Source organism: Stegodyphus dumicola, chromosome X1, assembly GCF_044657685.1.
Source record: "Stegodyphus dumicola isolate Sdum_Otavi_A_Nest chromosome X1, ASM4465768v1".
Lineage (NCBI taxonomy): Eukaryota > Metazoa > Arthropoda > Arachnida > Araneae > Eresidae > Stegodyphus > Stegodyphus dumicola.
In genome coordinates, this window is record NC_140780.1 from 185,729,261 (window position 1) to 185,754,741 (window position 25,481).

At 33.7% G+C, this 25,481-nt stretch overlaps 1 protein-coding gene across 1 annotated transcript in view; it reads left to right on the top strand.

Moving 5' to 3' along the window:
• Positions 1 to 25,481, top strand: part of LOC118200554 (uncharacterized) — a 281,729-nt gene that overhangs the window by 35,531 nt on the left and 220,717 nt on the right. Inside the window, exons 3-5 of the mRNA XM_085807694.1 lie at positions 219 to 413; positions 7,305 to 7,401; positions 23,594 to 23,747. Coding sequence (XP_085663820.1) covers positions 23,639 to 23,747 — 109 coding nt within the window. The 5' untranslated portion in view covers positions 219 to 413; positions 7,305 to 7,401; positions 23,594 to 23,638. The remainder of the gene's footprint in view (positions 1 to 218; positions 414 to 7,304; positions 7,402 to 23,593; positions 23,748 to 25,481) is intronic.

Consider the following 25,481-nt stretch of genomic DNA (forward strand, 5'->3'; position numbering starts at 1 on the left):
TTGGTTCATTATCCCATTTCAAAAATTGTTCATGAAAAATTACTGATGTCATCCACACCTTTAAATTATACTTACAGTCCACTGGTATCTCTTTACTCCTATAAAGCATTCAGAATTTGTTCTTTTTCTTTCTTTTTTTTTTTTTTTTTTTTGCCATACATATTGATGCAGCTAATTCGTTACATTATTTATTGATATTTTACATTTTTAACTTTCAGTTTTGAACAAATATGTATCTTGCAACAATGCACAAGCACATAGACCTGTTTCATGGGCATCATAAACATTTTTAGGACTGTACTTCATAGACAGTTTAGAGCATTCATTTGATGGCCATGTTCCTGCATCAGATAAATCAACATATTTCTCTTCACCATGAATGCTTTTGTAAACAATAGTTTGTTTTCTATCAGGTAAACTTGCTATTAATTTTTGTTTTTATTATTTGTTTGTTGTAGTTTTAAAACTAGCTGTTTGTTGGCTAGTATTTTCAGCTAATTCTAGCTGGGCATTTTTATTTACATGCTAGGCTGATTTTTTTATTTGACACCCAATAGTATATTAATAGTCATTCTGTATTTTTTTTAAGAATGTTTAAAACTTCTTCTTTTACAGAGGTATACTTTTACAAATATAAACAACAAATAAATCCATGTAAACCTGTTTCACATGTATTATTTCATAAGTAATTTTTTAGATAATTTTTGCATAGAAAATGATTTTTCTGATGTACACGTGATAGCTGCTAATGTTAGTAACATTTTCAGAAGTTTGTAAATAGTAGGAAATATCTCTTTATTGTAGGCCTCTAAAACTTCTATTACAAAAAAAAAAAAAAAAAAAAAATTTTCTTGATGCAATTTTTTTTGCCAAAGTTGATTTCAATGTGTAAAATAAAAGTCCGAAATCCGGACTCGCCAGGACTTCAGCGAATCCAGATTTGAGATTTTTCTGCATAAGAGATCATCAATTTAAATCTGGTAAGATAGCATGCAGAAATTATATAATTAAAAATATGAAATCTTAATTTATAAAATAAAGAACAATTGTGATCTAAAAGGCATCCAAATTTACAAAAAAAAAAAAAAAAAAAAAAAAAAAAGCTTAATATTTATTTGTTTGCTTTATTAAACATTTATTTCAATGTAAGTTGTTTAAGTTGCTTCCATAAAAAATTCAAAATGTTTCTTTTTCTTATGCCATATACAGTTGACTTTCCAATGCCATACTCCTCGCATAATTTTGAGATGGATATGCCTTTATCCATTTTCTGCAGCAATTCCACTTTTGCTTATTGGACATTGAAATATGCTTTCATTTTGTAGATCCTTTAGCAGCTTCAGAATTTTAAACTCTTCAACATAATCAAAAGTTTCAAGCTTAATTTTTTATAAAATTGTTGTAATAACTGCAAAAAATAATAAGCTGGATCAAATCAGAAGATTAAGGAGGAGCACAGTCTGCTTGCTATATTAACTAAATTGCCTTAGAATCAGTTAAGATAATTTTAGCCTAGCTTAATGGCGTCTGTTATACATTATTGGCTGTGTATCACAACATTGGCGACGAAAGCCAAGTTGTTCCGCTAAATTTTGTCTTGCTCCTATTGCATACTGAAATTAAGCCTGAATTGTATTAGTTATTTACTATACCTATGTTTATTTCTTGCACATGCTTAAAACTAATCTAAGTTATAAATAAATAAACTCCCACATATACTTTATCTAGGGTCGGTGCTAGATACTGCCTGTTGCAGTCTCTAAATTCTGCTACAAAGCGCCTTCCTTAGTTCTAAATTTTCACTGTGCCTAAGCTTTGGATCCCAGTGCTCCCCCCCCCAATTATAAAAAACTTCTCATCCCTTAATTTTGCCCCACCGTGCTTCCACAAATTCCAAAAATTGTGTCTTGCCCAAATTCTGCTGCCGCTTCTGGTGAATAACATATCAGTTATTCTTAATTAAAATATTACTTAAATGGCACTCTTGGCCTATGCGCTTTTAACAAAATCTATTTTTAGCATATGAAAAGGAATTTTTGTTAAATTTTTCCTCGTCAATATTTCTTAGAGCATTTAAAAAATCTATAATCAGCATAATGTTAGCAAAAAAGGTTGCCTTACTCTTCTTATTCAATTACTAATATAAAAAAAAGAAGTTTAGATATCACTGCATGAGTTATTACTGAAACTGTCATGTATTGATAAACATCAGTGTTAAAAGCAAAATATAATAAATAATGACTCGCTAGGTCGGCGTCAGGGATATAAAATAGGTGAATATTACGGTTTGAGAAGTAATGCCAAGCAGACGCTCAGCTGCGGAGCCAAATTATTAATCTCGCAAAAATATGCTTACATGATTGTTTTTTCAGAGCGATGTATTTTATTTAGTGCCTAAGTACAATTAAGAATCTGAATTTTTAAGTGAAAATCTCTGCATGTTTTATTATGGAAGGGAAAATCAAATACGCATGCATAAAGCATACCCCAAAAAAAAAGGTTTGTGGCTTTGAGGTTCGGATTTTAGATCATTTCGGATAATGGACGTCCGGGTTTCAGACTTTGTACTGTATTACAATTTCACAAATTGGAAGAATGAATGTTTAAAACGTTTTCGAGTTTACCTTCGTATTCCGATTAAAGCGGTATTTCTTTTTTTTTGGGGGGGGGGAGAATTAAAAGAATGCAATCTTTTTTTAATAAAACGTTCTTTCAAATGCAAGATCATACCCTGCAGGAATTGATTGAATATTTATATTTGAAAATATAATTCTGTGGCTTTAAGTGGCTAATAGATTGAAACAACATGTTTGCTTGCTTTCTCATCTTTCACAGAACATAAATTTCAGATTCTTCTTCATTTATTTGCTTCAGAACCATGGCTTACTTTGTATAAATTGCATGGGATATTTTTTCTGAATTGTAACAAAGTTCTTGTTTTCTTAAAATATTGCCACATAATTGAATTGCTGAAGTGAAATCTGTCGATTTTTTTACTCTAAAATTCTTGTTAATAGCAACATATATGAAAACATGTTTTCTATTGAAAATGATGCAATCACAATAGCAGACCATATTAGTGAATTCAAACATACATAGGGCCCAGAAGATAATTCCTTATCATGCCAGTTCTTTATTTCTAGTGCATTAACCAAATGTTTTAGTAATTCCACCATAAACATAGCAGATGTATGTATGTTTGTCTAGTGATTGGGATAAATCCAGTATGTTCGTGAATAGAATAGATGGAATTTCTTTACCTACATACAACAATTTTCTAATTTCCTTAGCTGGACCACTGCAGTATATGTTCATCCACTGTTTAGGTTATACAGTACAAAGTCTATAATCCGGACTTGTAGGGGCTTCGGCGATTCCGGATTAGGGGTTATTCTGGATTATAGATCATCAATTTAAATTTTGTAAGATGGCATGCAGAAATTATAAAGTTAAAAATATAAAACAGTAATTTATGAAATAAAGAGCAATTATGATCTAAAGGGTATCAAAATTTACAAAAAAAGCTTAATATTTATTTGTTTACTTTATTAAACATTTCTTTCAATGTAAGTTATTTAAGTTGCTTCGTTTTTTTGTGCTAATACTTTCTCTTTAATTCTATAAACAGACATAATTTCTTGTTCATTTCCACTGTTCAAGTCCTGTAATTGCTGTGTCGAGAATACCGACTAACTTGTAAATCGAAATTTTTTTGTTTTCAATAACCTCTCTGTCACTTTCTTCGCTATCGGAAGCAGTACATCGAAACATGCTTTCGCTTTGTAGATCCTTTGGCGGCTCCAGAATCGTAAACTCTTTTTGACATAATCGAAAGTTCAAGCTTACTTTTTATAAAAATGCTGTAACAGTCTGCAAAAAATAATAAGCCGGATCCAATTAAAAGATTAAGGAACAACGCAATCTGCAACATTAACTGAAATAGATAATTTTGCCCTAGCTTATACCGTCCGTTATACGTTAAATGCGCATGCGTAAACGTATTATGCGCAAACGCATATGCGCATGCGTAAACTCAGAATTTCTGAAGCGTTTACACATATGCAGAAAGTTTGTAGCTTTGAGGTCTGGATTATGGACGTCCGGATTAAAGACTTTGTACTGTAATAGTGATAAGCTTGAACAAAATAGGCATATGTGATATTTTCTGATAAAACAAAAACTAGAGAAAAGGCAGTCTAAAATAACCTCTGTCAGTAAGAAAATTAAAAAAAAAAAATTCAAACTTCTAGTGAAAAAAAAATTGAGGTATGCATATGGCCCTCCTCTTGTTTGTAGAACACTGGCATACCAAGTCTTTTTAGAGCAAGTGCTTTGAAGTGGGTTATTCTACTTACAGCACAGAGGGACATGTGGTTTATGCATGATAGAGCTCCAGCAAATTTTAGTCATGGTCCTGCACTTCTTGGATGTTGCATATCCTAGATGGGAATTGGACGTCATATATATGTGGCTTGGCTTCCATGCATACTAGACTTATTCACTAAATTTCTGGGAGATGTGAAATCATTGGTGTACGAGACATCTGGCGAAAATCTTGTCTGTAGAATACATTGTTGCAATGGATAAGATAAACGCAGTGCTAGTGAGAAGGTACGTCAGTCCTTCATTCATCAGTGTGAACTATGCAACAGAACCCTTCATGCCATTTCAAGTGCCTACTTGGAGTCTTTCATCTAATCTGACTGTGATGGTCCAGCATATAATTTCAGTCTTTTTTCACCTTTTATAGTTCAGCTTGAAACTTTACACTTGGACATTTTAAGTACTATTCATTTTCATGGATACTATCACCCTCTACAGAGTGTTTGTGAACACTCTGTATGTGTGTGTATTATGTGAATTTGTCTATATGCATTTACAGAACTATTTACATTGAGTCAAAGCACGAAAACACCATCCATTTTGCTCCTTTTACCACGGACAATTGAACCTAGAATGAAAATGTAGGTATTTAACAATTGGCCACTGGTGGACCTTTGTTAGTGATGTCAGTATCAACAAATGTGGACAGTTGCTATGTTGAGAACTATCATATTCACTCATATTTCACGGATAAAAAGCAAAGTACTTTGTGTAAATAAAAGGAAGAATAGTGCATTTAACTACTGTAACTGGAAACTTTTAAAGATAGAATACAATGATATTAGTAAATATATTCATGTATACATTCAAATGTACAACTACCCTTCCTTTCAGATATAGTATACACCATATAATTTCTCTTCAGAGTTTCAAAAAGGTACAATTAACCCTTTGACTCGCGCTATGTTATTTAAAAAAATTTTTAAACTAAAAACACTAGAAATCGAATATTATGATCCTAGAGACAAATAATATATGAATTAAAAAAATCTACTCCCGCTCATTAATCTGTGGGTGGTGGTTTCGCTGTGAAACCAGCACGCGTCTAGGACTTTGAAACTTACTGAGTTAGCAGGAAAAAAAAACTTATCTTTTTCCGTACGCATTTCCAATGAATGACGAAATTTGCGAATAATAATAATAATAATAATAATAATAATAATAATAATAATAATAATAAATCATTTAAAAATCGCATCAAATCTAAATTTTCTACTTTATTTTATAAAGTATATCATTAGAAAAAAATTATAATTTATGTAATTTTTCTGCAGCAGTGAAAACATAAGAACGTACATAATAAGGAAATTGGGATAAATAGATAAAAAAACTCAATAGAATATTAAAAAGCTCAGTAATTTTTTTAATCTCAAAGAACTAAGTTATTTTTTATGGAACTATTCAAAGCATGTTTTATCTTTTTGGTACATGCACAAGCCAACACTGCACATTTCGCACATGTATCTTGTTCTATGAGGTTTCTCCCTTGCGCTACAAAATCTACACCGCTGGGATTTGCATTTTACTGGCATATGTCCTGCGTTTTTTATTCGTTTTTCATCTGGCACATAAAATTTACGTTTTTTTTATGTTGATAGGCAGGCTTGATCTTTTTCGCTTTGGTACGGATCCTTCGTTTCCCATTCTTATCATATTACTGATTATATTCATTCTGAAAGACTTGAGTATTTTCAAACTGGGGTCACTTTCTGGAAGCATTCGGTATATAATGAAGGCATTTATAATGGTGACATCAATAAAATGAAAGAAGATTTGATGTCACCATTTTTTGCTTTTTCTATCAATTTCATATAGGCTTTTTAGTTGGTCAAAATAGTCCACATATCCCATATTTTTATTATAATCTATAATTGCCATTGGACATTGTATCTGAACTTTCTGTCTAGTTTTTTCTTTCCTTTCTGCATTAGATGGAATAACGGGATCAACTAGGGGAACTTCTAACCCTTTGCGAGGCATTTTGAATCTCAACAGTAGAAAATAAAATATTGGCAAAATATTTTAAATTTAATTAAATTTTTGCGCAATTTCTATTTTTAATTATCCAAAAATATGTTTGCAATTTTTTGGAACCACACAAAATAATTTAGAAAATCACAGTACTAGCATAGAGAACAAGCATGTTGAAAGCAGAGAAAAATGTGTGGAAACGAAAAATATTTTATGGGGGCAGGTGCATGTATTGTTTGGTAATACAATAACTCTGGGATTTTAAAACCCCCTATCTATATCCGAGTGAAAATAAACACTTCTATTTCAAAGCAGCAAACATTACTATAAAGAGCAGTGGTTTCAGGGCGCGATCACCGAGCCTCTAGAGGAATGTGAGCATTGTAACGCAGTGGTCGCGCCCTGAAACCACAAAGGAAATACCATAAATATGCACAGGTTGTTTATTTATGCAGTTTAATTATTGTTGTATTTTTATTGTTTATGATAGAAATAATGATGTGCAATAAAAAAAATTTAAATTTTAAGTTATTAATATGAATAAAAGGAAGTTATTTTTTCTCACTGAAAATGAATTTTAAAAGGCATCCGATTTAAAATACTAAGACCTAAAAAATGTATAGTTCTGCAGTAATTTTGCGTTATTTAGAGGTAATAGATAAGTAATCAATATTTTTTCATTCAAACAGTTTAGAAAAATTTCGAAAATTGGTGGTTTCAGGGCGCGAAAAAAAAAGGGGAGGAATATGCGAGTAAATGTACCAAGTATCAGATTCTCAAATTATTTTCAAAGGTGTAAAAAAATTGCTATCTTGTAAGCAATGTCTTTCTTTGTAAATACTATAAATGTCGTTATTTATAATTTTTGTTGAAATACTGAGTAACATTTAAAACCTTTTCAAGATGATAGGAATAATCTTTGATTTTTTCCCCTCCTTTTTTTTTAATAGAAAGATGAGCTATGATGGCAGCTTATCAGAGGAAATCAAATGAAAATTTATCCTTTATTTTGTACGAAGTTGCTTCAATTTTTAAATATGTGTTCAAGTAAGTAGAAATGAAATAATTTCTGGTTTTTGTTTTTGGAATTTTTTTTAATCTCATAAACATATTATTTTATATCTTAGACAGTGTGTTAAGTATTAATTTTTGAAAATGCACAGAGTTGGATTCTTTTTGTAAACACGATTTTAATAGAGAAATAATTTGAGTTTTTTGGATTACCAAAATATTAATATATATTTATATGTAATGAATAATTTTATATAAGAACTTGTGTAATTTATGCATGCTAGAGTTTGCAGATAATCAGCATTCCAGCACATGTGCGCAAAGCAGGTTAAGTAATGCCATCTACATTGTGTATAAATGAGAAGACTGCACTGCAAGTTTCTAACTTGGAAATCACATTTGATGGTTGGTTGCTTGTATAGAGGTCATGTTATATACCTCGTGTAAGAAGTAGAAACTCCTACCAGTGCATGTCAAAATTCAACCACTGCAGAATCATGGCCTGTTGCAACTGCAGCTTATAGTTCTATGACATTGCTGCTTGTGTTTGTTGGTATTCCATGACTATCAGGTGAACAGAATAGATTGCTTCAGCAGAGTTATATTAAACCCCATGTAAGATCTCAACAGCCACAGGTCACTAATGCCCAAATGGACAAACATGTCCTTTCGGCCATGTGGGATAATAAGGCCATATCATGTACACCGAGTCAGAAATGTTGCTCGTGTGCAGGGTGACAAATGTCCATACGGACAGTGCGACAATATCTGCAGCATCACAAACTGACAGCACATGATCATGGTTGCAGCTTCCTGTGTTGCTGCAGCAGAGACTAGCATGCTGAACGCTGACAGTGGTGGAGTGGTATCACATCACCTTTCAAATAAATCCCAGTTCTGTGTATGACATCACAATGGAAGTATTCATGTGTCAGCATCAAGGAGAACAAATATTGGCAGCTTGCATTCATCATTGCCATGTTGTTATGGAGGGCCATTGGGTACACATCTTTGTCACTTTCTTGTTCATGTAGTTTGTAATATGGACAGCTGCTGCTACATTTCTTATGCAGTAAGATCAGTGAATATGCTTTATCTTCAAAGCCGTTATAACATCTACCTTCAACAAGATAATGCATTACTGCATGTTGTCCTTGCTGTCCTGACTTTCCTGATCCTAGAGGGTGTTAGACTCCTGCATGCTACCCTGGATAACATATTCTCCAGATCTATCAGCCGTTGAAAACATCTGTTCATGGGTTGCTAAGAGACTCGCACACTAATATTTGCCAGCCACTAGGATTAATGAATGGCATAGGAAAACTGCATTGGAGTGTTATATTTGTCATCCAGTCTCAGAATTTATGTGCGGGTGGATTACAGCCATTGTTGCTACCAGAGCTGGCAGCACTGTATACTGAATTCTGTTTCCCGTGTACCCTAAACTATCTGCAAATTTAATCATGTCTTCTTCCCATTGTAGTATATGTGTATAATAAATAAAGTTGTGCTCTTTTTTTTCTTTCCTGATGTAGCAATTTTAATGGCCAACAGAGTAATCACATTTCACGACATTAAGGTTTGTCAAAGTCATAATTTTGAAGAAAAATATCGTAGTGTCATGTATTTTCTATTCTGGTGCATGAGAAAGGCTTATTAATGGGCAAAAAGTGTGAAAGTTACCTTCCTCCTTTCTGAAAATGACTTGTATGGTTGTTTCTTCAAAAGTTGGGACATATGCTTTTAAAACCATTTTATCTTAATCTTTTTGGGGGAAGTGTCTGCTTTAAATTTAATAATTTAATAAGAGAATTATTAAATCTGAAATTTAATAATTCTCTTAAAATGTAAAAAGTGTATTGTTGTCTGGGTCTATTCATCAGAACATGGCTGATCATGAGTGACACTAGATGGTGTGTCATTGGCCAAAATCTTGGGCATGCAGCTACCGACTATGGGCATTCAAAGGAAATTTTTGGGGGAGCAGGTAAATATTGGACCCAAGTAATTATATCAATGTATTTTTATTTAATTTTTTTTTAATTTGGGGGAATTCACAAGCATATTATAGAATGTAGTATTGTATCAATACAGAGGGGAAAAAAAAAAAAAAAACCTTGCGCTATACATAAACCAAGAAACACATTTTCTACTCCATAGCAGGCGTGGCAAGGGTCCCATTTCCTCCTCCGTGTGGATGCCCATGTTGATGGCAGTATCATTTTGCCTGATTGCATTACAATATTGATTGGAAACAGCCCCAGAAATAGAATCCAAGGATTTCAGACATGGAAAGGTGCATCCTTCTTTATACACACACTGGCCAATGAATAAGAAATCTTTGAGGTTTTCACTTGAATGCATGCTAGGGATGAAGTATACATTTTTTTTTTATGCTGTGGGTTACACGTGGATAGAATGCTAGTATAAGTAAGGTGTAAGAGTGCTTTCCATGATGAATGAAGTAAAATGCAAAAGACGACAGATCTTTCATCACTTGAAAAAGGGCTTATTATTGGTGTCTGTTTAGCAGGGGCCTCAATTTCGAAGACAGCGAATCTCGCTGGATTCTCAAAAGCAGCCACATCAAAGGTTTTCAAAAGTTGGAATTGGAACCCACTGTCCTTCTCTAGAATACGTAACTGCAGTTCAAGCAGTTTTCCAATAGAGTGATTGGTGCAGTCTCCGACGATACAGTAGGACAGGGACTCTTGCTGTTAGTGAACACAGATCGTCAACCAATGCTCTTCCCAACAGATTTCAGCTCAAAATATGCACAGAGAATTGCAGATGATAAGAATGCATAGTCAGGTGCCTGTTCAAAAACCACTCATTTTTGCCCGACATGCAAGAATTTCTTTGCAGTGGTGTCAGGAAAGTATTGGAAACATATTAATGTGGTTGGATGAATCCCGCACTCTGTATTTTGCACTGATGGAAGAATTTACCGAATTTGGCAAGAACCCCATGAAGCCTTGAATCCATCTTGTCTTACTCACATTGTGCAAGTGTCTGGTGAGAGTATCATGATATAGGGAATATTCTGCTGGCATGGAAGTGGTGCCCTGGTGTTCTTTGAGAATGAAGAAACAGCCATGAACTACCTAGATATACTGGCAGATCAAGTACACCCTGCAATGTTACAATTTTACCCTAATGCTGACGGATACTTCATGGACAATAATGCAACTATACATCATGCCAGATGTGTTCAAAATTGGTTTGCTGAATATCAGTCTGACTTTCAGCACCTTCCCTGGCCACAACATAGCTTGGATGTTAACCCATAGGAAATTTGTGGGATATGGTGGGCAGACGCATTTGACAGCACTCTCCTCTTCCATCTAATTTGCAAGATCTAAAAAGCTGCATAGCCAATGCATGGTAGTCTCTGAATGTAATTGCATTCTAGAAGCACCTAGACTCGGTGCCCAAACAAATCAGAGTAGTTATCTGTGCAAAAGGTGGTCCAATAAAATATTGATCTTGGGTTTCTAATTCATTGGCCAGTGTGTGTGTATATTTTATTTTACATAACAAACACTCATTACACAGTGCAAAATACTTTTTCAATTTTTTTTAATGATATAGAAGAAATTAGAACATATGTTGTACTTGAAAATAAATAAAAATTACCCCTTACATTAGAGTTCACTGTAGCTGTTTTTCATGAGCTAGAACAGAACCCAAGCAACACACACCAAAGCAACTATTGCCCCACATCGATTGCAAAATTTCTAACTCTGTTGTATACACTATCATCTTTGTTCAAAATAAAGTTTGAATGATAATAATAAAATCAATAATATTTTCAAGACTTGAACTGTTTCTTTTAATTTAATTTGAATGGTAATATACTTTCTACACTGTCTGTCAGAGAAATTACCACTCCAAAAAGAAGCAAACTCATTGCCATGCAAGTAATGCAAATTGAATAATTTTATAAGGTATTTTCTTCCTCCATTCTGCATGCTTTCGTGGTGTAGTGGTAGCACATTCGGTGCGTATTCAAGAGATCCGGGTTCAAGTCTTGGCAAGGGTATTGCTCATTTTTCATGTCTCCATCATTGAAATAACCTAATGATACTACAGTGGTGCCCGAACTAAAAAAAGGGTGGATGGTGTTCTTCACCACCAGGATTTGGCAATTGGGTCCCCTAATCCTCAGTTAACTTTGTGAAAGGGAGAGTATATATGGCATTTTCTCCCTCCTCTATGCATGCCTTCATGATGTAACGGTAGCACAGTCAGCACATATTCGAAGGGTCCAGGTTCGAGTATCGGTGAGGGCATTGCTCATTTTTCATGTCTCCTGTATCAAAATAATCTAATGACACTTCAATTTGTGTCTGATTGAAAAATTAGCAGATAATTAACATGTAGGATATAAACAGAACAAAACACAAGGGCATCAATTTCATAATATTGTTTTTTGTTTCTGAATCTAGTTATTGAAGAAGACTTAATAATGCCATTAAGACATCACTACATTTAGTAAATGGACAAACTTGCAATCAGTTTCATGTCAGGTCTCCAGGCTGGTTGGTTCTTCTTCTGTACTGTGGAGGAAAGACAGATTAATGTCACAACTTTTTGCCAGATTTGGAATAGTTGACCTGTAAAGGAAATGTACAGTATTGTAAGGGAGGTAGAGCAAGGAGACAGATTCTAGAGCATCCTTGAATTACCCAAGGAATGATTCTTTTCTCATGAAAATAATAACAAATATCTTTTATTATTAAGCATTTATAACATAAATCTACATTGAAAATTAAAAAAAAAAAATGCTCTTACCTGTGGAAAAAGCAAGTGTTGCATTCACGCAACGTCAGAGGAATAAGACTACATATGTTTAGGATTGCACTCGTGTGATGTTTCCTGTGAGTGGAGCGCAGGATTACTTTTTAGCTGTATAATGTTTTATAAATCTACTAATCACTTTACTTGTAATTAATTTAATATTAAAATATGCATTATATTTCTTTTACAAATACAGATTATTTCAACTGAAAGATTCAAGCATGAAAAACTTCATTACAATCATGATGTAAAGCTACATTACATACTTTGCATCTATAAACAGTCTGACTATGGCACTCTTTACAACGAAATCTTTTATTATCAACAGGCTTAACGATAAATGTATACCATCTCCATGCAGTGGTTTTTGAATGCTGAATTTACTAGGTCTTCCTGTTGCTGATCTATTTCTGGCTAATTCTACACTCTCAATAGGAATTTGCGAAAGCAGTAATAGAATCTCGCGTCTGAAAGCTAAAAGAGATTTTATATTTCCATTAGTACAAAATGGTGAAATATAGTAAGTTTAGATATGGTCTCACCTCATATAATTTATCAGTATTGTCAATTTGACTATTGTCAAATGCAAATTCTGCTTCATATTCCTGTACTGCAAATGTGATATCGATTCTCATACAACAGGAACAGAAATGTCCTTGAGAAATACATTTTTTTCTTGACAAATACAATTTTTTTATTTATATTGTTTTACTGAAATGAGCGAATTTATATTTTTCTGAGTTAAGAAAATACCATGGTGATGCATACTGTAATTATAATGAATTAAGAGAGTATATATGTATATAGGGAAAGCAAATATTTAATGTTAAACTTAATAAGTGCTTAAGTAAATACAATGATTTACATCATGCTAGCCATGTAATTTTTAGCATGTGATATTATTCGCAAAATCTACCCTAAATTTAAACAAGAATGTGATTTTGATGTAAATTAAGATTGGCTTAAATATAGAAATGACAAAATTTAGAAACCTAAAGTCTTTTATGTTGCAAAATGCTTGCATTTAAATATTTAAAAACCTTTGTCACAATTATGAAGTTTATAAAAATCTCAAAAATTAAGCAGTAGTCACAGAAAAGTGGATCAAATTGAAAATAACTCTGTTGTGATTTTTGACGTCGTCCCCTCTCACATGCACTGACGCATATATGTTATTCAAAAAAATGCATATATATTAAGGCATGAAATAAAAAGAAATTTCATGTTTTGAAATAGAAATACTGAACTGAATTTACACATATTAAAGTATAAAGTACTGATACAAATAAAACCTTAATAATTTCTCTGTATTTGACGATGATGATCATTGTTAATAATCAACCATTAAAGGAAATTTAAAATGAAACACTGTTTAATGGGAGTTTCTAGTCTAGATTATCAAATTCAAGTGTATACTTGCATGCAAGTGTTTTCAAGGTAAGAATATCATTTATCTTATGAAAGAAACACTGATGAAGCAAATTAAATTTTTAAAAGCATTTGTGCCAAAATATTGGTTACTTAAAAAATATAAGGATATTTTAAAAAGAACCCTGACAGTTTTTAAGAAAAACAAATTAATGCCAATTTGCATAATGAAATATTTCAACTGTGCATACAATTAAATTTATTATAATTGATTGCTCTTTGATTTTTTGACATTCTAGTTATTATTGTTTTCTTTTAAAAGTAAATATAGTAGATTTTCCTCATTTTGTTTAAATCCAGATTGTGCAACTCATTTCTGCTTTATCTGTCGTATGATCATCTCTGCTAATGAATTAAAATTGGTATTTAGAACTAGTACCAGTAATATTTTTAAAGTGATGGTAACAGATGAGTCTGATTTTCCTTTCAGTAACAGAAAAATTATTAATGGTGTGCTTAGTTTAAAACCTCAAAATTAATATGTAAAAACTTCTTGTTGATACCTGTTGTGCACTTTCATTTTCATGATGACTTATAATCTGTTGAATATTTTTCTTGTAGAATGTATTGTGCATTTTCCTTTAATTTTTTTTTTTTTTTTGTTACAATGCTTTCTTCTATTACCTGTTGAGAATATTTACAATTCCAATTTTTATGGAATATCGTGCTATACATTTTTACATAATGAAATCCAGTGTATTGTATTAAAAAGAATTCACGATTCAGTCATAGAAAGTTTTGAATAATTCTACAAGGTAACCAAAAAACGTTCTTGCCATTTCTGATATGACATTAGAAGAGTGAACCCCAACATAAAAATAATCACTAAACCTGGCGATGAAGTGGTTAGGATGAGAGTCTGGACATTTCTCAAGAGTATAAAAGCATGCTGCATCAGTACTTCAAACATAACTCGCACAGCGACTGATTGAAAGAGATGCGTCATAGGTGCTCATTCGGAGTTTTTTGTTGTACGATTTTAAAGTTGGCCTGTCAGTAGCAGAATCAAGTCACCAAATTTGCCAGGCCTTTGGGGATGATGCCATTAACGAATGAACCGCTAGGCAATGGTTCCAAAAGTTCAAGTCCGGGGATACGTCTCTTAGTGATGCATCACGCAGTGGTCGGCCACAAGCACTGGATGATGCTGCCCTGAGAGCAGCCATTGTAGAGTGACAGTAGCCAAACGTGTGGTGAGCTTGCTGTACACTTCCAGGTATCTGATGAAACAATCAGACTATTTGCACTGCATAGGAAATGTATACAAGCTGAGCAAGTGGGTATCAGACTCTGTCCGATGCAAAGAAGCAACAGTGTATCGCTGTCTGTCATTGCTTACTTGGCATCACGATGCATCTATATTTGATTGAGTACTCAACAGCAATGAAACGTGGGTCCAGTTTGACATACCCAGGCATTCCAGATATTGGTTGTCACCACAGGACCCTATGCCTCACACTGTGAGACTTTCTCTTCACTCACTCCATCATGCTGTGTATCTGGTAGACTAGATGCCAAGTGTTGCACTAATAAGCTCCTGACAGTCGGCCAAACCGTCATGGCAGGCCTGTACTCACAGCAGTTGGAACATGTGCATTAGCCATTGATGCAAAAAGAGCCAGTTGTGAGCCATTCGACATTGGTCAGTTGTGAGGGTTTACTCCTCCTCCATGACAATGAGAGGCCACATTGACTTGGGAGGCCAGGGATACCATCCAGCAACTGGGCTCGGAGACTCTACCCCATCCACCATTCTCCCCAGACCTAGCGCCAATAGACTACCACCTTTACCATTCCTTGGACAACTGTCTTCGTGGGAATTCCTTCACCAACCAGCCAGACCTCGAAAAGTCCTTCACGGACTTCTTTGAGTCCAAGACACCCGAGTTTCACCGTGATGGCATGGCATAGCTATCCCCTCATTCGCAAAAGGCACTGGATGCCGATGGTGCTTACTTTGAGGATTAGCACTGATTATTATTTGTTTTGTGACTTTTTCTTTTTGAGTGGCCAATACAACAAGAACCTTTTTTTGGGTTACCTTGTATACCATATTTTTCCATTCCCTGGACAATTGTCTGTGGGAATTCCTTCACCAACCAGCTAGACCTCAAAAAGTCCTTCACGGACTTCTTTGCGTCCAAGACACCTGAATTTCACCGTGATGGCATCGCACAGCTAGCCCCTCATTCGCAAAAGGCAGTGGATGCCGATGGTGCTTACTTTGAGGATTAGCACTGATTATTATTTGTTTTGTCTTTTTCTTTCTGACTGGCCAAAGTACCTTTTTGGGTTACCTTGGACATGGATTGCAGATAAATTTTTGATGATTTTTTTTTCCCCCTAGCCCGTGCCTGTTTTTAACTATCTTTTGTCTCTGAATTAATTGAATAGAAAACTGAGTTACGGAAGATATCACGTTCATATTATCTAATACAGTACAAAGTCTGAAATACAGACTTGTCGGGACTTCAGCGATTCCGGATTTGGGATTTTTCCTGATAATTAGATCATCAGTTTAAATCTAGTAAGATGACATGTAGAAATTATGAAATTAAAAATATGAAATCGTGATTTATGAAATTATGAAGTATTTATAATCTAAAGGATATCAAAATTTACCAAAAAAAAAAAAGCTTAATATTTATTTGTTTAACTTACTAAACATTTCTCTCAATGTAAGTTGCTTTGTATTTTGTGCTAAAACTTTCTCTTTAATTCTGTAAACAGATATAATCTCTCGTTTATTGTTGAAGTCCTGCAACTGCTATTTTGAGAATTCCGACTAACTTGTCAATCAAAATTTTCTCGTTTTCGGTAACTTCTTTATCATTTTCTTCACTAACAGTAGCAATATTTTCTGGATCTAGGGCCATACTACAGATTTCGCCATTCATTAACTGATTGATGATTGAGAAGCATTGTCATCACAAAGAAAAACTTTTTTATCATCTTCATTTATTACCGCTTCTCCACATTTCTTTACAAAATCCGTTAATTGGAAAATTTCACCTTTGTTTTCCGATATCCTAAAACCTTTTAAAATTACTGGCTGTCATCATGAAATTTAGCTGTCGTTCACTATTCCTATTTGGCTATGCATCATGAACTTGGCGACTAACGACAAGTTGTTCCATTAAATTTTATCTTGCTTCTATTGCACATTGAGACAGTTAATCCTGAATTGTATTAGTTTAGTTATTTATTATTCTTATATCTATTTCTTGCACATACTTAAGGCTTATCAGAGTTCTGAATAAATAAATTCCCACTTATACTTAACTCTTTGAAGGGAACTGGTATATTGTCAATTTTTTAACCTCGGAAAAAATTCTAATTTCTGTACACCAAAATCTATAATCGTAAGTTTCTAGTGTTTCCTTTCGATTCTAAATGGCAGCACCACTCTATGAATGCTCAATATTATGCAGTTATGAAATTAATATACCTCGTTCCAAGGTATGTTTGAAGATTGATAAATTCTATTGGAGGGAAAGAAAAAATTCAAAATCTGTAAATATATGACGCTGAAACTTTTATATTTACTGCATTTCAATCAAAACTGATAATTAAAAGATTATGTATATGTTTTTAATACCAGTGTATAATATATACCAGCGCACCTACTGAGGGTACCTTGACAATAGATGGCAGCACCAGGCTTCTTCTCTACTGTGTGACATGACAGTCTTTATATTATAATAGTTTATGATGTAATAATTTGTTTATGATTAATTTACAAGTTGTTTAGAATTCAGTATTATGTTTAGGAAGAGATGGGGAGTTAACTGACCCTGCACTAGGACTGAATACAAGTATACGTTTCTTTTTATTTATTTATTTTTTTTACTCTGCCTGAGTTTCATTTCTCTCTATTTAGCTAAAATTTTAACTTCAGCACTTCACCCTTTCTCAAGAGAAAGACTCATTGATTTCAAAATTGCCATCTGGGGTCAAAATTTTACATAATTTGTAGGGGTCAAATGTGGCGTGTCAGCCCCCAAAATACATCCATTGCTTCGTGTTTTCCAAAATCCTAGAATCCAACGAAAATGAAAGGAGGTGATTGACAACTTATTTGTCATTCAAGAGTCATGCTTTCTTTCCTTTGTGTGTTATGATCACACAAAGAGAAAGTTCATTTAAAAATACGGGAAATGGAAGTGCACTGAAGGTCCATCTTTTAGTGTAATCATAAAAACTGCTGATTTGAAAGCATGCTTTTATTCTTATCGTCTTTGTTAATTTCAGGTGAAGTGAGGAAAAATATTTCTAAGGCCTGTTTTAGATGCAAACTAGAATTTATCCAAAAGTTGAAAAAAAGCCCCTAGGAGGCCAAAGGGGTTGAAAATCGAAATAAGAGCTTTGAGGTGTATAAAATAATAAAGTGGTTTAACGGTGTTTCTTCCTGAACAGAAAGATATATTACAACCTATATTTACAAAAGATAAAAAAGAGTCCTTACGGTCCTTGATAATCTAAAGTGTGTGTGCGTGGGGGTGATTCTTAGTATCATAGCATGAACCATGGTTTGTTTTTACACAGTATCTAAATCATAAAATATGACTTTCTAGAAAGTATCTAAATCATAAAATATGACTTTCTATGAAAATGCAACATGCTTTCTCATCTGAGTCCTAGTGTTTCATTTTTTTATTTTTGACTATTATATCTCCTTGTAATATTATACTAGTTCAGTTACAGCATATGATTTATGCATGCAGTGTCATATTTATTAATTTTGTTTTATAAACTAATAATATTGAATTTAAATCAAGTTCAAAACCTTTTTACCCATATTTTACATAAGTATGTTCAGCCGGGTAGCATCATCAAAGCGCATAAAAGCATCAATTTTAAATTTTTACCAAAATTTTAAAAGTTTTTGTCTTCAGACTTACATAACTATATTCAAGCACCCGTTTCTACACATGCACACCAAAAGTACGTAAAATTAATTTTAAAAACAAAAATTAACAATTAGCAGCAACTTGGAAAAAAATATCTTAGAGGGGCAGCGATATAAAATACACTGGTTATCATAAATTAAGAAAAAATCACAAAAATACCGATAACCCCCTTAAAAATAAGCCAAACTGTGTAAAATTTGAATATGTTACCAAGTAAGAGTAGCTGAGTAAAACTGCAATATGCAAATTAGTAACGCTGCACTCGGAATACTGTGAGGAGCATAAAAGTCCATGTTTGAGAGCAAGCCCGCATATTTCACTGTGAGAGTGACATCAGAAATCTGAGATAACCAATTCGTACCAATGACCTCCAAGCATCATTTGCCCGCAGAACTACAATGGAGAGCCATTGGGAGACTAGAGGCAGGACAAAGTCAAACAGAAGTGGCCAGATGGTTAAATGTGAGTCCTTCTGTGGTTCATAAACTTTGGAGGCAATTTCAAACCACAGATTCGGCATGTAGGTGGTTTAGCCAAGGACGGCCAACTGCTACGATGAGCGCCTATGACCGATATTTGACATTATTTGCACGCAGGAATAGAACCGCTACTCCGACTCTACTGAGATCCTCCCTTGCCGTAGCCACCAGAAGGTTGGTGTCAACGCCAACTGTGCGTAGAAGGCTTCATGAAGGTGGTCTGTATGCAAGGCGACCAACCATTTGCATGTCGCTCATGTCATGCCATAGGAGCGACCGTTTGCAGTGGGCACGAAAACATGTCCAGTGGACGTCTGATCAATGGAGAGCTGTTTTCCTTACGAATGAGTCCAGGTTTACTCTAGAAAGCGATAGTAGGCGTCATTTGATATGGAGAGAACCTGGAACCCGTTATCATCCGTCAAACGTCCGTGAAAGAGATGCATACAAAAGAAGCAGTGTCCGTGTTTGGGGTGGCATCTCTTCGGGCGGACGCACAGACTTCCATGTCTTTCCAAGGAGAACCGTGAATGCTTAAGTTTATAGAGATGACGTCCTTGATGCTTATGTTCGCCCATATGCCGGGGCAATAGGTTATGCTTTCCTGTTACAGGACAACAACGTAAGATCACACAGGGCTCCCATCGTAGATGATTATCTTCAACAGAAAACAATTAGGCCCATGAAGTGGCCAGCTCGATCCCCGGCCTTGAATCCTATCGAGCATGTTTGGGATGCTTTAGGAAGACATCTAGCTGCTCTCAATCCGCCCCCTCAAACCCTTGCTGCGCTTGCAACTGCTTTGCAAGAGCAATGGCTCTCGCTTCCTATGGAACTGATAGACCGCATAATTGAAAGCATCACACGTCGCTGTATGTGCTGTACTGCTTCTAGAGGCAATGTATTCCATGTTGAAGGTACTTTTCCTATAGCAAACTGACACCTTTGGTTTGTTCATTTTATACATGTGCTAATTTCTATACTATCATAATTGTCTGGTAATTTTTTTTTATGTTATTTGATACCTTACTATGTGTTGTATATTGTGTGTAAGTTTCATAAAATTCTGCATGTAACATTTTCAGTAATCGTGATTTTTCCTTAATTTATGATAACCAGTGTACAACATACCGTCTCTCAAAATTTAGGATTTCGCTCTACAGATTTTTTTTGTCTAAATTTTGTGTCCTTGGGGTCCATAAGTTATAGTTCATGCAAAATTTTACCACAATTTAAATTATTTTATATACCGCTCCTCAAAGGGTTAAGCCTTATTGAGGGCCGGCGCTAGATATCTTACTGCCTGATGTCAGTCCTAAATTCTGCCACGCATTGCGGCCATACGAGCCCTGCCGCTGGTTCTGGTTTTATGTGAGTAATAAATCAGTTATTCTTAATTCAAATAGCACTAAATGTACTCTTTTGGCCTATGAGTATCATTAAAAAATATATTTTTAGCATATGATAAAAAAATTGCTGAAGATTTCCTCTTCAGCATTTTTTAGCACATTTAACTTAAATCCATAATCATTGCCAAGCATAATGTCAACATAAAAGGTTTTGTTAATTTAAATTTAATACTCCTTTATTATTAATATAAAAAATTGTTTAGACACATTACTCAAGTAATCATGTTTTGATAAACATACGGTGTTGAAAGGAAAGTGTAATAAATAATGATTCGCCAGGTTGGCGTCAGATCAACGATGTATCTGTGTGGAATGTTTCGGTTTGAAATGTGTGCATATACGCAGCAATGGAACCAAATTACTGATCGTACAAATTTATGCTAAAATAATTTTCTTTAATAACAAGGTATTAAGGTGTCCATGTGCCAAGTTGTTCTGCAATTCCAAGAATTCTGCAGTTCGCAAATAATTTTTAAATTAAAAAATGGGCATTCTGTTCCCATTGGCAGAAAATTGGGGGAACAAGAAATTTAAATACTTTATCATGCATATTTGTTGCTTTTTTAATTTAGTTAATTTGTTGCTGTTTTGTGTAATTTTCTGTGTGTCGTTATGGATTTTTTTGCATTTTTAATTTAGTTAATTTGTCACTCTTTTAATATAATCTTCAGTGTTTTATAATAAATATGTCTTGCATTTCCAATTTCATTAGTTTGTTGCTGCTTTGTCTAATTTTCAGTGCCCCCCTTTTTTTAATGTCTACTGTTTTTTTTTTTTTTTTTTTTTTTTTTTTTTTTTTTTTGTGTGTTAGATTAATGAAAAATTATTTGCCATGATTGGTGAATTTATGAGAGTATTGGGCGGATAGTACAATAGCACTATTTATTCTAAGTATCGATCACATTTTATTATGCCATATGCTGTCTTTTAAATTACTGCTTGGGCATTTTTTTAAACATTTTTTGATTATATTTTGTGTATATATATATATATATATATATATATATATAGTAGATTTTGTCCGTCCATTGGTTTGTTTCAGTAGCTGATGGATAATGCGAGAAACTGACAAAAATAATAGATATTTGAATTTTCCATCATGTATGTTTAGGTAGTATTATCAGGGTCAATGTTCCTTCTAACCTTCTTCGGGAACATACAAGGACCTGACTCGGAACAGAGAGCTTACTAAAGCTATGTTCACTAATTGTGGTAAGTAGACAGGATACAGACGAAGGGTATACAAAACCCTTTATTTTTCTCTATATACAATAACTTCCGTACTTCGGAATACACTGACCCGCTACTGGGGGTCTAACGTAAAAGTATAAAAATAAAACTAAACTCTAATTTAACTTTAGAATAATAAATGTGGAAGATTGGCCTTATATTAACAGGAAGGCGTATGTAGTACAGATAACTGAGAACACTACAATACGTTTAAAAGTTATCAAGAGGATTAAAACCTCTGGCCTGGAAGTCAACAAGCAACTGCGTAACTTCTAAGGTAAGCGGCCTGCTTTGAACTCACTGCTTCCTCTCTCTCGCTTGGCAAAAAGCCACAACTTAAATACTTGGCGTTCGCCAGACAAACTTTGCATAAAAACCTTAACGCTTATAATTCTGGCTGGAAGTAGAAAATAAGAAGTGATAGTAAAGATTTAAAATAAAATAAACATTAGTAAAACTTAAGATCCTTACAGTATCAGTTATATATTTATGCTTACATCATAGTAGCACTACCTCTGTTTCTCAAAATTGAACTAAGTCTACAGTTTGACAATTTTGGAAAGAACCTTGGTTTGCATAAAAGTTTGGCTGGGATGGGAATATGGTAGCTAACTTCTGGGAAATGTTAAAAAAAAAAAGGAAAGAAAGCAATAATAATGCATAGTTAAGTTCTGTCAGCTGTGAGTGTTGTTGTCATTAGGAGATCGTGCCCTGCAGTGCTCTTGTTCTAAAGATGTAGTTAAAGTTTTGTTAGAAATTCAAGTTAAAACCTACAATTTTCACTGTGTGATTAGTGTTTTTTCAGTAATTCCAATGGAAACTTAAAATTTTCACTCTGCTGTTAGTTTTCTTTTTTAGTTCTGGAAACATTTTTTCAGGAAATAATGTGCTTTCCTGGATACTGTTTTGTATGATGATTATTCTCCAGTATTTTAATTTTTTGAAGTGTATACTTAGTAACTTGCAAACATGCATTTCAGTTTTTTTTTTTTTTTTTTTTGCATACTAATAATTTGGTGTATTTTTGGTGACTCTCTGTTAGCTTGATAATTAGACTGAATATCTGTAAAATAGGTCATGAATTAGATCATAAGGATTAAGTAAATTTGAATTTTTTAAATGAATTCACATTCTGAAAATTAGATTTTTGTGAGATCATTTGAAAATTGTCTTACTAAAGTAAATGTATCCAGCAAATTAAAATTATTTGCAATATGTTTAGGATACTTTTGCATTATTCTGTTGACCATAAAACTGTCGGTAAGTAGCACAGTTTAGCTGCTATGGCTAAATGAGACCTAACAACACATTCATAACATTTGCGTTTTTGTTTGAGGTAACCTGTATTGATTCCCAATAAGCCACATTTTGGTCTTATGAACAAGGACATAAATTAACTTTTATTGCTGTATATTTTCTCACATTTTGTTAAAATGAGTAAAATTTGGGACCTGTCTTCTACAAACTGTAAAAGTGGATTATTTTCAACAAAGTTATTGGGCTTATGATAAAAAAATGTATGTAATAATGGACAAGATATGATGAGCTGAATGTAGCCTATAAAACAATAATATATTGGAAAAATTAACTGTGAGGACACATAATATGGTAAAATCAAAGTGCTTAACAAAGTAGCAAAAATTGATGAAAGCCTTTTTATGAAGTACGAAAAAGAAGTAGGTTAATTACTGATTGATTGCTTATTAAATAAATAGGCTCCATTTCCTTTAGAGTTCTTTCTACCAGACAGATTGGTGAAACTTGGGTGGGATTTTCTCCAACTGTCACAGCCATTCACAAGTTTCAAAATAAAACATTTTCAATCTGATTTAAAAAAAAATATATTTAAATTAAAAATAAAATAAAAGCTTGAAAAAATTCCTTAAAAAAAGACATATTCAAATGTCATGGCCCAGTTTATCTGTTATAAGTAATAATGGTTAACGTAATGCTTACTTTTCTCTTATTTTAGGTACTAGTGAGTTTCCTGATGTAATTTCTTGTACCTAAGTGTGCAATGGAAGTATATCCACCAGATGATCTGCAGCCTAATGAAGTGGGTAGTGGACCCACAGTATCTCATCTAGAGCAAATGAAAGCATGGGATGATATTGCTAACTTTGAAAGTAATATTTGACATTATTTATTCAACATGTTACTCCATATTCTAATTTCAGTTGAATATTATTAGTTTAGGTACTCTTCTTTTATCAGGGCCGGAGTCCGAAATGTACGAATTCATGTAAGTACATATGTGTACATATGTATGTATACACACACACACACACACACAAGTGCATGCATTCCTGAATCCGGTCCCAGTAAAAGAAGAGTACTTTATTTTATCATAAGTTGAAATTTTTTCTTTCCCTGGTAAACATTTATAGGAAAAAAGAAAGTGCTCTTATTTTTGCTTATAGAATCAAATTGTGCCCATTTTCAGTATAAAATTTAAGCCAAAATATATTTTAAAGCTGTTTGCCATCCTTCTGGCTTCATAGTTCATTGAAAAGGTCTTGATTTTAAAGGTGAGAACATCACAAGGTAAAGAATTTTCTTTTATTCGGCAAAGAAGAGCCCATTATTATAGTACACTGAAGTGCCATAAAGCAAGCTGCCTATCTATCTAGGTATCTCAGAACTATAGAAACAAGATAGGACATGGTCGTGTTCCACAAATCATTACTGCATGTATAAATTTCCACATTTTCTTATTTGAACAAGCTAAATTCATCACAGTGAATGTGTAGCATAAATGAGTGTAATGCATCTGAAAAGATGGTAATATAGTGTTTACCTCTCAGAGAAAGTTATATATATGTGAGATGTTTGATTTGTGCTATGTGAATACATCTCATGCTTATAGGCCACACCAGTTTGTAGTCTTGCTGGCATGGTTGGTACATTGTTTCATGAGTGCATTCTCCCCCCCATGAACTTTTCCATCTACCTGCAAATCAGTTGGAAATAGGACTCTTCATACTATGCTACTTATATCCATTCTTAGTAGCTTTATTTTCAAATCCATACCAGGTGCAAAGCTCTGTCTCCTAATGTAAGGAATAGCAATCCGATTCAGTATCAGCAATTAAAAAGTATGTATCGTGCAAGAGGCATTGTACACTGGTTGCTCCAGCATGAAATTGCAATTTTTTTTTTATGTTTGTTTGAAATTGTTCATGGTAGAGAGCTTTTGTCATAGTCATTCAGTCTGGCAGCCACAACATGGACATTCATTTGCCATTTCTCTGAAATCCTTGTATTTGAGATAAACTGGTGTGTGCAAAAATGCTAATTGTTTTTCTCAGCTATTGAATAACTTTCAAAGTGTACTGCAAAGATCCTCTATATTGTTGTGCTGTCCCTGAAGACAATTGCATTGCCCGACAGTTGATTACGGCAGATCTCAAATTGCAGTGTAGAATAACATTAATTGGGGCTGGAGGCTAAGCAGAATAAAATGTTGTTGCAACAGTGTTCGAACATTGTTATAAAGGACATTTATTAATCAGAAAGGTACAGGTTTTGAAACATCTAAAGGTTAAAAAGTGTGCTTTTGATGGTGTGTAAGGAGAAATGGAAAAATACATATGAATGACAGCAGGCACCTTTAACTCTTTTGGTCCTAATGGGCATATATGTCCCAGAGATTAGATTTCATTCCCTGTTGAGTAAATAAAAGCCACTTTTAAATAGGTTATTATCTTTGCAGTCTTTTTAAGAAATTAAGGAAATATATGACTAAAGAAACCTGGCCTATTTGCCAAATGCGTCAGGGTGCACTTTGTAAAAACTGCTTTATGCCGTACCATACTTAACTTGTACTGTAAGGTACTGTAATAATTGGTACATTTCATTTA